The sequence below is a fragment of the Medicago sativa genome, chromosome 8 (genome assembly GCF_051527215.1).
Source record: "Medicago sativa cultivar Bolivia chromosome 8, Bolivia_mono, whole genome shotgun sequence".
Taxonomy (NCBI): domain Eukaryota; kingdom Viridiplantae; phylum Streptophyta; class Magnoliopsida; order Fabales; family Fabaceae; genus Medicago; species Medicago sativa.
In genome coordinates this window covers 80,333,011-80,346,929 of record NC_140756.1, presented here as the reverse complement: position 1 = coordinate 80,346,929, position 13,919 = coordinate 80,333,011, and the positions used below count along the sequence as shown (strand labels likewise).

The 13,919-nt window shown below is 32.1% G+C and overlaps 2 protein-coding genes across 2 annotated transcripts; both read right to left on the bottom strand.

The window, feature by feature from the left end:
* Window positions 1-2,755: 2,755 nt before the first annotated feature.
* LOC146902072 (MIZU-KUSSEI-like protein (Protein of unknown function, DUF617)) lies at window positions 2,756-4,329 on the bottom strand. The gene has a single exon (XM_085731557.1). The coding sequence runs from the start codon at window positions 4,116-4,118 to the stop codon at window positions 3,321-3,323; it is 798 nt and encodes a 265-aa protein (XP_085587683.1). The 5' UTR covers window positions 4,119-4,329; the 3' UTR covers window positions 2,756-3,320.
* A 2,441-nt stretch (window positions 4,330-6,770) lies between these two features.
* On the bottom strand, window positions 6,771-10,979 carry NF-YB13 (nuclear factor Y, subunit B13). Its single transcript, XM_085731558.1, has 6 exons — window positions 10,832-10,979; window positions 10,683-10,745; window positions 9,634-9,723; window positions 8,853-8,947; window positions 8,035-8,103; window positions 6,771-7,274 (listed from the first exon to the last, which is right to left on the bottom strand). Exons 2-6 carry the CDS (start codon window positions 10,735-10,737, stop codon window positions 7,122-7,124), a joined length of 462 nt encoding a protein of 153 aa, XP_085587684.1. The 5' UTR covers window positions 10,738-10,745; window positions 10,832-10,979; the 3' UTR covers window positions 6,771-7,121.
* Between the last annotated feature and the right edge of the window lie 2,940 nt (window positions 10,980-13,919).

The following is a 13,919-nucleotide window of genomic DNA, read 5'->3' as shown; positions in this document are numbered from 1 at the left end:
GTTCACATTCTTATAGTTTACAAATCAAATTTGTATGAGAATAGTAGTTTAAGAATGAAATTGGTGGTTTATTTCGAACCAAAATGAAAGAAGAACTCTCAATTTTGTATGAGAATGGTAGTTTAAGAATGAAATTGGTGGTTTATTTCGAACCAAAATTTATTTCGAACCAAAATGAAAGAAGAACTCTCAATTATGCACTTTACATGCACAAGAGATATGATTTGAAACTTTTACCATTTTCTTAAGGGACAAGAATTTTCACCATTCAGCCTGAACTTATTATTTTATTTGGTAATACTTGATTTTGTAAAATTGATTTGGTTTCGAATATATTTCAAGTAAATGACCTATGTTTGAATTTCATCCACTCAAACCAAAAGTTATATGTAATGGAGTTGCTTTGCTTCTATCAAAACCACCTTTCAACCCCTAAACTTTGTTTGAAAAAATAATGTAACTGTGCATGTAAACATTTTCAAAAATCACAAAAGAACATTGAGTCTTGAAGATGTGATTTGGGTCCAACCATATTGTTAGTCACTCAAGTTCAAACTGGTTAGGAGAAAAGTCCACCCTGCCCTACCAAACATACAAAAACTAACTCCTTGAACAACATCAACCTGAGATGACTCACTCTTCAATTATAGTTTAGCATAATTGACAGGGAACCTCACACTCACATAAGGGGCATATCACACATAAATAAAATAGTTATCCATTAAGCCTATATTGGTTGAAATGAGAATGAAGGACCACACAATCCAATTATTAAAAATGCAAAAGATGTAACCAGTTGACCTGTGGAGATGTACCTTAGACAACCTTAATGCACTCTTCTAAATTCTATATTTCTGTATCTTTTCTTATTGGTGGTGGGTTAATGGAGTTCTTGGTGCATTTTCAAGAACAATAGTGATATAAACCAGTGACCAAACTTTATGTGAAGCAATTAGCTTTTACTCATTTAGGAAGAACGATGACTATATGATTTTATTTTTATTAAAAAAAAATAAGAAATCTTTGGTTTTGGTGAAAGATATATGCTCACAACTAATAGTCCTAGCTGTAAGCAATATATCCTCAACTTTTCTCTAGTAGGTTGTAGGGAATGGCAGGAAGCTTTTGAAAGCCTGAAAACTAGGAAAAGGAAAGGGAAGGTAAAGGACTGCCACTGATATGATCAAATTATCCAGGAAAAAGATTTGTTTTCCTTTGGGTTAAATCAACGTTTTCAAATTGAAAAGAATATCGACCCGATAAGATCTCTGAATAATGATTCAACCATTTTAAATTGCTCGAATCAGTATAAAGCAAGACGAAAACTCAATTTAAGTGTAGTTAAAACCAATACAATGTTTAACCAGATGAAATTCCTGATTTGGTTTTTAAAGTATTAGGTTAATTAGTTGTCATATATGTTGACGATTATGGTTTTCTTGGATGAAACTGCATGTCACCGACTCACAATCTTCTTTGAAATGTAATCGGACACTAAATGTATGAGTATCTCTCAACACAAGAGATTTGAACTGCAATTCATCTCATCAGTGTGAATAATCTTTTGTGCAAGACTCAACCACTATTGGTATGGTGGTGGGCTAAAGTTTACACTTTGAGACTCATGCTGCACAAGTTACTATGAGTCACAAATTGGTGAGAATATAACATATTTGAATCAGGCCAACAAAAGTAAAGCAGTCAACAAAAGGAAAAGCAAATGGTAGAGTGTAGTATATAAACAAAGAAAAAGTGAGGAAAAGATGAGGCGCCTGCTGTCACATTGTAAGTAACTGGATATAGATTTTCTTTTTCTTTTCCCATACTATTGCTTTTTGATTGCTTCCATGATTAGGTACTAACAAACAAAAAATTCTTGGGATCCTTCACAAACAAAATCATGCATAAAAAGCAATGATTGGAACAATCTTAACTTAACCTTTAGATTGAATATTGAAATTTTGTTGAATTGAAATAGCATGTTGATGAAGGATCCTAACCAACTGAAAACAGGGGGAAAAGAACATCAGAATTCTGAAAGAAACAAGTAATAATGAAGTTATCATCAAACACACACAAAAAAAGAGGGAAGGGTAGAGATTCTCATATGGCAATCTTCTTCTACACAAAAGCAAAGAAAGTATCATTTGTAGAATCTGTAAGAGTAGAACTTGCAGCACAGAATCCAAATGAAATAAAGTCCAATACATGAATATCATGAAAAAGTTGATAACAACTTAATTAAACGTTTATAGCATAAACATAAACGCTTGTATATAAGTTATTTTTGTAACAAAAACATACATTAAGTGAAACTGTTTTCATAAAATCTACAAGTTATTTTCACAAGCTATCATGGAGAGCTATGAAAATAGGCTGAAAACAACTTATGAACATGTCATAAGCTGTTTTCATAAGCTATCTTATACGGTCTCACAAATGTTTATGTCAGGTAGATAAGTTCAAATAAGTCAATTTAAAGCGATTTTTTCCATGAGAGCAATGGTGATGGAATTAACAAATACAACCCACAATAATATCAAAAAAAAATACAACCCACAATAGTAGCATCATACTTTTTAATATTCAGTAGTTCAAGAAGCACTTCAATTGTGGGAAATGAGTTGAATCATCATTCATCAAGCCAATAGGCACATAAGGGAAATGAAAAAAGAAAGCATAATTGACAACCATTTTGGAATTAAATAAGATGGCATAATGAAATAGCTAAAGTTAATCAAACAAAATAAAAATGTGAACACAATCATGATTTGCATTAACATCCATTTCATATCACTAATCAAAAGGATTAAAAAGAAAACTATACATATACACCTTTCATCACCCACCCCACCACCAAGCTGTAAAGTATTGATTACCCACAATTTTCCCCCTTTCTCCCTAGCCTAAAATAAAGAACAGAACCCCACATCTTCTACCTCTTGGAAGAAGAGGAGGAAAGAAATAAAAACCTAAAGACAACACTAGGTCTCCATTTTCTTGATTGAAGAACTAAACAAGTTGAATAGGATTAACCTAGTGTTCCATTCCAAGTGCATGTTTAGATGGCAATGAGCTTCCCAGGATCATCGTATACCACATCGGAGTTTCAACAAAATCACGGTATACTATCGTACTTTTGACAAAAGCTACACCTCAGAGCTTCAACAAAATCACGGTGCTACTATGATTTTGTTAAATTTACCGTGATTCCAAACATGCATCAAGTCTACAAACAAAAACTAAAAAGAGAAAATTAAAGTATTAACTAAACAGTAATTAGCAAAGCTTTTCAAGAGGCTAATACTGCTATTAAGAGATTAAACTCTAAGCAAATAAACACTAAGCTCAGGAGCACCATTGCTATCAGGATTCATCATATAGAAAGCTTCAGAATCTCTAGACCCAACAATTCTCTCAAACCTAGCTCTCATATACATAACTTCACCATCAGAACAACCAGCTTCACCACCTGGCAAAACACCAGCACCCATTGAAATAGGCTCAACAGCTTTCAAAATCTCCCAATCTTTTTCACCACATTCTCTTCTATTACCAAATCCACACTTTTTTCCATTACAATAAGTCCTCCAAAGTGGCTCTTGCAACAATCTCAAACTCTTCTTCTCACCTTCTTTATCCTTAACTTTATCACATTCAAGAGCAATTCGTACCAACCCAGAAGCCATTTCACGAACCAAACCACTAATTGGTGTTGCAAGCTCAATGAGAAAAGCTGGTTGTGAAGTAGGATCTTTCTGAAAAGCGAAATGAACATGGCCACGACGGTAACCAAAAAGGGTTCCAACAACACGTGAACCAAGACCAGAGGGTAGATTTGAACGGTTTTTGCTGAAAACTGTTAAAACAGAACGTATTCTTGAAATTGCTACGGTTTGTAGCTTCTTCCTTGTAGCTGCATGTCCTCCTCCTGAAACAGGTTTTTCTTCATGTTTTTTGGTGTTTTGTTCTTCTATGATTTTGGACATGGTGGGTGATGGTTCTTCTGGGTCTTCATTTCCAACTTTGTTTGTCCAATGAAAGTGTCTTTTGGAAGATGGGTCTTGAGGAGTTGAGGTTGTGCTTGTGTTTGTGTCTTCCATGATTAGTGTTTTCATTTTCAGATAGAAAGAGAAAAAACCAAAGCTTTAAAAACAGATAGTGAAGAGAGACAGAGAGACAAAGCGAGTATATGTATCTGATTTTTTATTTTTTGTTCCCTTTTTTTTTTTTTTTGGGTCTTGCTTTTTCTACTGTATTATGGATTTTTTGTCTGAACCAAATATGCATAGTTGGATTATTAAATTAAATTAAAAGAGATATTTTATCATTTTATTTAAGTTTTTTTATTATTAAGGAGTTTTGTATGTTGGAATTTTTTTTTAAGAAGTCAAAACTAATTCATCGAAATTCACATAAAAAATCGAATATAAGATTTTAAGAGATATTTTGAGGTTTTAATTATGATTTAATTAATCTTTCAAAACAAAATTATGATTTAATCAGTAATTTAAAAAAAAAATTAATCCATCTAAATCGACTAGGAGAAAATCAAACATGAAATCTTAAGAGAGGAGTACACTCTCCGATCACATGTCATAATTGGGTCTATCCTAATTCTAGGTGGATATCTTGATTCTATTGTATCACTTTTGATTAATATAGTGAGTGCAAGAGAATCCTGACAAAAGAAACATAGGGCAGTCCCACAGGCTGATATAGGAAATCAGAAAGAGAAAAACTTGGATAGAGTGCAATTTTTTATAGAAAAGAAAGGAATCTGAGGAGACAATGTGTTTTGTTATTTCACTTTCTTGTGGGGTAGGGCATAGAGAGTATTGTGAGAGAGAGTGAGTGAGTGAGAAGGGTTTTTGGGATGTTGTTCTTGACTAAACTCTTTTGACTTGGTGCTCAAAAACAGTAAAAAAGATATTAAAAAATGTTAAGGCAAAAAAAACAAAACACAAAGCCGTCACTGTTCCACTTAGCGCACACTCCTGCTGCAAACATGTCCTGTAGTTCAATGGCGCACAATGGTCACATCAGGTTAAGGTTTCCTGAATTTTCATACTGAATTTCCATGCCTTATGTTGGCTACTGAGACTACATTACAAGTATCTACGAACTGACATTTCATTGTAGGGCAGGGTTAGCCACACAAGCACTCAACCCTATTACGCTTATAACAGCATTATTGGCCTTATACCCGGTATAAATTGTGAGGGCTTATTTAGATTTAGGTTAATAGAGACAAGTGCTTTATTAGGATAACTTGAAAGGGATGTGGGTACATTGATAATTACCATGAGTTAATTCATTACTATACTGCAAATTGATGGATGGTGAAGGAATTTTAAGTTATCATCATTCATCTCAAGCTGGTCGACATTGGGGAGGCTCTCAGCTTGCTGATGGCAATGGAATGGGTAAAGGGATCTCCTATTGTGGAACAAAGATTTTGAAGTAGATTCTGAAACAATAGTTGATATCATCTATGGAAAACATGAAGGCGTCTCAGAATTTAGCAAAATAACCAATAATCGTTCGCGCCTACCCTGCACTGATCTTATGAACTTTCGACTGTGTTTGGATCTAAAGAAAGATAAAGGAAAGAATGAAGAAGGAAAGAAAGATTGTGGAAAGATAGGTTTTCCGCTGTTTGGCAGCACTTTAAAAAGTAGAGGAAAGAAAGTTTGAGGTGGGACCCACGCTCAAAACCTTTCCTCGATGTTTTGGACAAAAACAGGAAGGAGCACTAACTTTTTGGGAAAATGTCAAAAATACCCTTGCTATAATTATTACTCCCTCCGTTTCAAAATGAGTGTCGCTTTAGCCAAAAAAATAACTTTTTCTTTTCAATTGTACCCTCCAATTAATACTATGCACACTACTTCCAAAGTATTACTTTTAAAACTAACCAATACTCCCTCCATCCCGGAATAACTGACCCATTTTCTAAAAAAAAGTGTCCCAAAATAACTGACCCATTTCAAATTTCAATACAACTTTCATCATTCCCAATACAATATAACACTAAATAATACTACTTTTATCATTCCCAATACAATATATTCCACTTTCCCCTTCATTTATACACTTTTCTTAATCTGTGTGAAAAACCAAAGTAGGTCAATTATACCGGGACGGAGGGAGTAGTTAATAAGGATAATTTGGTAAAATAACCATTCTCTTTCTTTTAATCATTGCATTTCTTAATATGTGTGTAAACACCTAAAACGACACTCATTTTAAAAAGGATGGAGTAATATAAATGTGTTGAACCAAGCAATGGTATGCTTTTGAATCAAGCCAACAATTTTTTTTATCGGTTTGATGTTTTTAATAAGAAAGACATTAACAACACATTTAACAAATGTTATATAAATTAAAAATTATTAATAAAATATATTCAAATGTGTATAATTATTTTGAAATAAACACATTTAACTAAAAGTGTTTAAGGTTATAATTGTTATTTTACAAATATACATATCTTTCTTTCCTCTCACAATCTATTCACTATCTTTTATACCAAACAACTAAACAAATCATCTTACTTTCTTCTACCTTTCTTTCCTTCTACTATCTATCCTTTCACTTTCTTTCCTTTAACTTTCATGTTAAGTTCGTTGGGAGACAAGCAAATCAAGTTGATTATAGTTTAGCTAGGGCAGCTCCGTTGGAAGCTAATTTCTGCATTCACTACAAACATATATTGAACACATTATTATAAATGAAATGCATTAAGTTTGTTTTGCTCAAAAAAATCATTCATCTCGAGCTATAACCACATTAATATTTCTGATATTGATGAATGTAACAGAAATAAACGGAACGATGGCTTCTACATGTTTAATTACTTGTTACAATCTAAATAGCTGTTAGTGTGTAGAAGATCCAAAAGGCAAATAAAATAATTACATGTGATTCTAAACAGAAGAGGGTCTTCGTGAACTCTCACAAATTCATCGATAAAATACAATGGAGAGCACATCCACATTGGCCAGCAAACTAGTGAATAATTTTTGTACACAATTGAGCTCACAGGAAGCACGGACAGGAGTAAGAGGTGCTCCTCCTATGTGCTCCAATATAGCAGAGGTCGGTCCTTCCTAGCTAATCTAATTTTGGTCACCATCTGGCTGTTTTGGAGCAATGGCCCCACCATTCATCCTAGCGCGGGCCTCTGCAAACATCCTTTGTTGTTCTGCTAATGCTTGTTCCTCAGTCATCTCAGCTCCATTGCTCCATTTACCAGCTTTTAAAGTATCTTGCTGAAATAATAATTATAAAATCTATCAAAAACTAGTTTCTCATTTAAAAAGTAAAATCATATGCAATGGTGGTAATTTATTTGATCCAAGATCAATAAACACTACATAGTAACAGACCCTATTGTCTCTCAATAGCCACACAATGTCAATGAGAGTTCATGTAATGAAATCCAGAACACTCGTGAACTCAAATAAATCCCAGATGGGTTATCTTTGTGCAAGCACAAAATCCTCATTCCTCATAACTACAGAACACCAAGCTATTTATTGGGGAGTTTAACAGAAAGTCTAAGAATTCAACAAGCATAGACAATAATAACTACTAAGAAATATGTAGGAGATATTAATTTTAACAGACAGCAGAGGTCATTCTCTTGAATGCCACGCCGAAAACACCCCATTAAAATCTTTACGGTGTGCATATCTATACGACACCAATTCCTAAGGTCTCCACGTCGTTTGGGTTAGGCGGGAAAAGTGACGGATTTTGAGGCTTCTTTATTAGAGAATCATCAATAAGCTCTGCAGGAGCCCCTCAACGCGGTCTGTTTATCATCTGCCCCGATTTAAAAACACAAACTAAAATGGTTCATCTTAGAGAGCACTCTACACTAACTTTTATTTGGGATGCATTTTACACTATTTTTTGTTTTGGTAGCAAGTATTCATACATTTTAAAGGAAAGATGACTGATATGCTAATTTGTTTGATACTACTCAAGTATTCAGCATAAATACGGGGCATTCATAATCAAAATTACCATGGTCTCCAGCTTGTGTTGTTCGTATGCTGCATAAACTTCTTCAATGTACTCGCCAAATCCAAGCACCTGGGAAAATGTGAAAATCAATAAACGAAATCATATCAGGCATGTTTAAAAGCATCAGATGAGCATACGATTGACAATATCATGCATGTTATATGTTGTGTTTGTAACACTCCGATTTTAGAATTGAAATAAATTTGTTTTGAATGAAATGGATTTTTTTAATTGAGACATTCTACAGAGATAAATATGTATGTAAGGCAGGTAAGATGCATTTCAATATGATTAATTACAACCAGTTTGCAGGAAAAGTTGAATAACAGGGTATAACCTTAACTAAAAAAAAAACTATGGGCCAGCTGCTATTGTGCTTCAGGACGAGGTAATATCTCGTGGCTCGTGAGTGCACACATTTTATGGTCTGGGAAACAGGGCACTATACTTAGTAAGATCAAGTAATAGATCTTTAATCAATAAAGGATGGTCTGATCAAGTATTGAGTAGTTAAATTTTAGGTGTTGGAATGTTTGGCTCAAGTCTCTTTCAGATAAAAGTGAAATGAAATAAATGTGGTTTCAATTTTGACTATGAAGGCAAAAATGCCTTCTTTCACATCAGTTACGGTAGAGAGAGAAATTAAACTAAAGTAAATCCTAAAGCATAGCTTGTTTACATTGTATCATTAAGAACCTTGGCCAAACATAACAGTGCCCAAGATGTATGGTCCCATTTGAATAGTCAAATTTAATATGAATAACAGATAAGAACCAGATGGCTGTGCAGAACTTTGGATTTATAGAGAGAACAAATACCTGTAGAGCCTTCAATACGTGCTCAGGCGCAATAGTCCTTTTGTCCTCTCTGCTACATACTTCATTGGACTCCGATGAGATGAGATTTATAAACTCTAACAAAAAAATAAACCAACAAAATCTTATTCAGTAACAGTCGTAAGCTAAGATTATCAAAAATAAATGGTCACCGTAATCTAGTAAGCCTAAACAGCCTAAAAAAAATTTAGACAGACATAAAATAAAAATGGCATGCTGTTATCGCCAAAGATATTACTATGGCCGGCGTAATCAATCTAAAAACAAGACGGCAAATTTATATAATCTTATGGGTTATCGCCAAAGATACTATATGACTGTATATTATGGTGATTTATGGATCATATGGTATGTTATGGTTGGGTTATTATTCCTCAGATTTGAATCTAAATTAACCCTGAAAAGATATACTGATCGTGTATCATTAATAAACTGTGCAGAAAATAATAACCAAATATCACTAGGCCACAGCAACCATTTTAATTCCCCTCAAAAAAAATAAAAAAACATTTTAATTACAAAATAAAATAAAAACATTTTAATTATAATCCATGGAAAAAATTTGTCGACATAACAGAATAGCACTATCATGTTTCAAGCAACTAGGATAGGATACACACTAGAATCTAGATAAATAAAACCCTAAAATAAAAGAAGAAACTCAATAAATTTACATAAATAAAACCCTGAAATAAAATAATAAACTCAATAAACAGACACAGTATAGTGAGAATAAAATAGTCGTAGAGTGTGAAATTCTGACCTACACAGCACTCGATCAATAGATCTTGGGTGTCTCTCGCCACGCGGACATCTTGCGGTAACATCTCCTTAATTATTTTTGTCATTGTTGCTGTCAAGAAATCAGAGTTTTAGTAAGTGATACAAAAACCATGCCCTAGAAACAAATAAAATAGAGCGCTTGGTGCCACCAAAACTTGAGGAAAATCATATACCACTATTAATTATCATTATAAACTTCAATTAAACCCATTTAAAAAATTGTCCATTGGTTCCTTTCGACAACTGTTATATAAAAAAAGACCAATTTTCACAAAACAGTAGTACAATAGAGTTATAACATAACATTCATTTCCTTGCAAACAGAAAAACATTAAACTGGGAAAACAAAATCCATGCAGTTAACTAAGACATGTTGGCGGATGTTTAGGTCACAAATTGAGTTTCAGTGAATATTGAAGAGACCTGAAGCTAAGTAAAACATCTATCTATGATTTTACAAATATTATATACTCTGATGGATAGCTTAAGTCGTTAGGTATGTTGAAAACACATGATTTCACAAAGAGTGCAATTTAAAAACGGCTTTATCAACCTGTTCAAAAAAAAAAAAAAAACGGTTTTATCAAAAGTCATAGTCATTGTGTTTGTTAAAAACTCATATTCAGAATCTTAGGGCAGCCTGGTGCACCAAGGCTCCTGCATTCGCAGGGTTCGAGAAGGGGTAATTATGTTTGGTAAAAACTTATCCTATCTTTTATAAGAGTCATTATGTTTGTTAAAAACTTATCCTATTTTTTATACATGAGGCGGGGACAACAACTTTACCGTCGCGTCAAGGCTCCCCTCTCATATACAGAATCTTAAAATGAGAAAATGCATCATGCAAAAGTAGTGTTATGATTTCACGAAAACCTAAAGACATTGCATATTTAAATTTTCCAATTATATCCTCATCCAATTTAACAACGCCGACAACGAATTGATTCCAATTTTCCAAGCAACACGATACAAACTATTCAATGAAATTCACCGATAAAACAAATATTAGTAATCGAGAGAGAAGCGTACCTTTGGGAAGCGAAGCATCTTCCTTCGATTTGCCAACGATATCCATGGGATCCATAATTTAACCTAAAAAAAATAATAAAAAATTAATAAATAGAGAAAAGAAGACAAAAATTGCAGATCTGAAAAGAAGGAAGGGAAAGAGAAATTACCGATTGAACTGAAGAAGAATTGAGATGCGTGAAGACGAAGACGGTGAAGGAGGAGGCGCAGAGGGTGAAGACATGGTTGGGTTGGGTTGATATATAAATTTATGGAGAAGAGAATGGTTTGGTTTATTCACTTACTTACAGGATGGATAAGAGAACCAATTCTTGTTGCGAGCGAGCGAGCATACGCTTAGGGCAACACACATTACCCAAAACGCGTTTTCCACTTACTCCTTGACACGCGCACCTATTTTTGAGGGTCCACATAATGTCCGATTCATATTGCAAACTTTCTTTAGAGCATCCACAATGGTAGTTCCTTAACAAGGACTCCTTAAATGGACCATACGTGACACATCACTTATTTATAATTTTTTAATAAAAGTATCTATTAAGGACTCAAGGACTCCAATGGCAATACACTAATAAGGACTCCAATGAAAAGTACTTAAATATGTCCCACTATCTTTACATATTAAACAAAAATAATTTATCTATTACTCATTTTTACAAGTGGGACCAAGTACTACACATTTTATTACTTCTTTATGCAAGTGGGACCAAATAGTACACATTTTATTACTTCTTTATGCAAGTGGGGCCAAATAGTACACATTTTATTACTTTTTTAAATGTGGGACCCGTTAGTTACCCAGGAGAGAGAGGGTCCTTATATAGTTGCCCGTTCCTTAACGGGGACTCAATTTTTCTTCCTCCAATGAGGGGTCCTTAACGGGGAGTGGTCCTTGTTAAGTAAGGACTCCCCATTGGAGATGTTCTTAGTCTAGTTAAAATTGTCCAAATTAGTCTCTAAAATTATGAGACTAATATGGATTGTCACCGTTGTGAAAATGATTAATATGTTTTTTTTTAAATTAACTGCTTATCTCATGTGTCAATTTAGATTTTAAAGTGTGTTTTCTTTAGAGTGTGTTTGGACGAGGAGTTTTGAGATAACTTAATGTTCTGAGAAAATTCAAATATTTTGAGGTGAATGTTATTAGATGGGTAATAATTTGAAAAATTTTCAAAATGATGGAATTTATAAAGTATTTTGTTCAAGTTAAATTTAGAGAATTTCAAATAACACCTAAAAGCTAAGAATTTCGAATTTCCTCGTCGTTATAATTTTTCATTTTGGTCCTCAAATTTTCAAATTTACCCCAATAAATTTCCAAAAAATTGCAAATTACCCCTTAAAATTTTTAAAATTTACAAATTGACCACTAATTTCAATTTTCAAATTTGGCCCAAAAAAATTAAAATTTATAAAAGTTGCCTAAAAATAATGACAATGAAATATTTTATTACTCCATCCAAACAAAAGTAATTTAATTGAATCATTTGAATTGTCTAGAATTTTAAATTTTTTAAAATTTATTGATTACCTCGTCCAAACACACTCTTAAAGTTTTATGTTCAATTCGTTCGGATGTAGATTTTTATGGACTTTGACCTCTTAAAAAATATATATTTCTATTAATTTATGATTTTTGTTGTATGTTGTGGTTTCTAATTTTCATGAATGTCAGTGTTTGTGTTTCTATTTCTTATATTTGATTTTGTAGTTTGGGTTTGTATTTTAGTTTTTATTTATAATATTGCATGTTTGTGTTAATGGTGGTTGTGTGGTACTTTTTCAATTTTCATGTTTGTTTAGTATTTTAATTTTAAGGGTGGTCATGTTGTCCCTTTTTTTATTTTATTTTTGTGGTAGTTGGGGTTTGAACCTCGGACCTTGCATTTTTATTAATAAGTGTTGTGTTGTCCCTTTTAGTATAACACTGTTATGTACTCTTATAACGATAGCGAGAGAGACTTAAATAATAATACCAAATACCTTTTCCGTCGATGATTCACACACCGACACACAAATAAATTAGATAAAGTTAAAATTATTAAGATACCATCTTTAAAAAAAAAGATATTAAAGATACCAAAAATTTACAAGGCTGTATTTTATTTGAAAAATTCGATATAAGTTTTCGTTGATTTATTTGAATACTTTTAATTTTTTGTTGCTGTTTTTTCTTCATAAAAATATTTATATTTAATTTTTTTCAAACTTCTATTATTATGTGGAATAATATGTTGAAAGTTTCTTTGAAAGTTATGTGGACTAATATGTTAAAAGTTAGATATAAATTTAAGGTTTGGTTATTGTCAAAATAAAAAATTAGGTTTGATTTTATCCCTCACGGTCTCAAGAGAAAAAAATTCTTATAAATTATGATTCAATTCTGTGGTAAGTAAAATATATCAAATATTCTTTAAAAGAAAATATCAAATATTATTTTTTTTTTTTGATCAAGCTAAAATGATATATATATATATATATATATATATATATATAGATCAAAAGTGGATCAAATATTATTTTAATTAGATATCAAACAAGGATATTCTCAACCGATAATTAATTTTGAACTTAATATAAAATTTTGAATTTTACTTTTGATTTTGAAATTTAAGTGTTCAGAATTTTAATTAAAGAAACAACGAAGACACAAATAGTATATAGTTAAATTTATTTTTTTAATACTATATAAATTATTATTTTTTTGACCAAAATACTAGATAAATTATTCAAAATTGCTTTTCCTTTATTCTCATGTATATGACGTTTGAAGTCATGCATGTCAATTATATGACGTTTGAAGTCATGCATATCAATTATCAAAATATCAACCACCAAGAACACTTCTAACCAACGACATAGGTGAATTTTAAATTTACTCTTTGTATATCTTCGTGTATTTGTATATGAATTTTAAAGCCATGCAAGTCACGTGATAGTGAATACTATATATGTTAGTTAGAAACAAAAAAATTATTGTAAAACGTAACAATTATTACATGTATGTATTGCGTATATATTGTCTATCAAATAATTAGTTTTTTTTTTACATGAACACTTTTTTTTATATAAACAACCGTTAAAATTTTGTAGTATTTGTTTGAAAAATTATAATTTTTACAACGACTATGTTGAAGAGAGTTTGAGTTCGATTCTTGGATAAAACATTTTCTTAAGAAAAAAATTGATTGAGCTACCTTGATTTCTTGATTATCAATAAAATATATTTTTCTT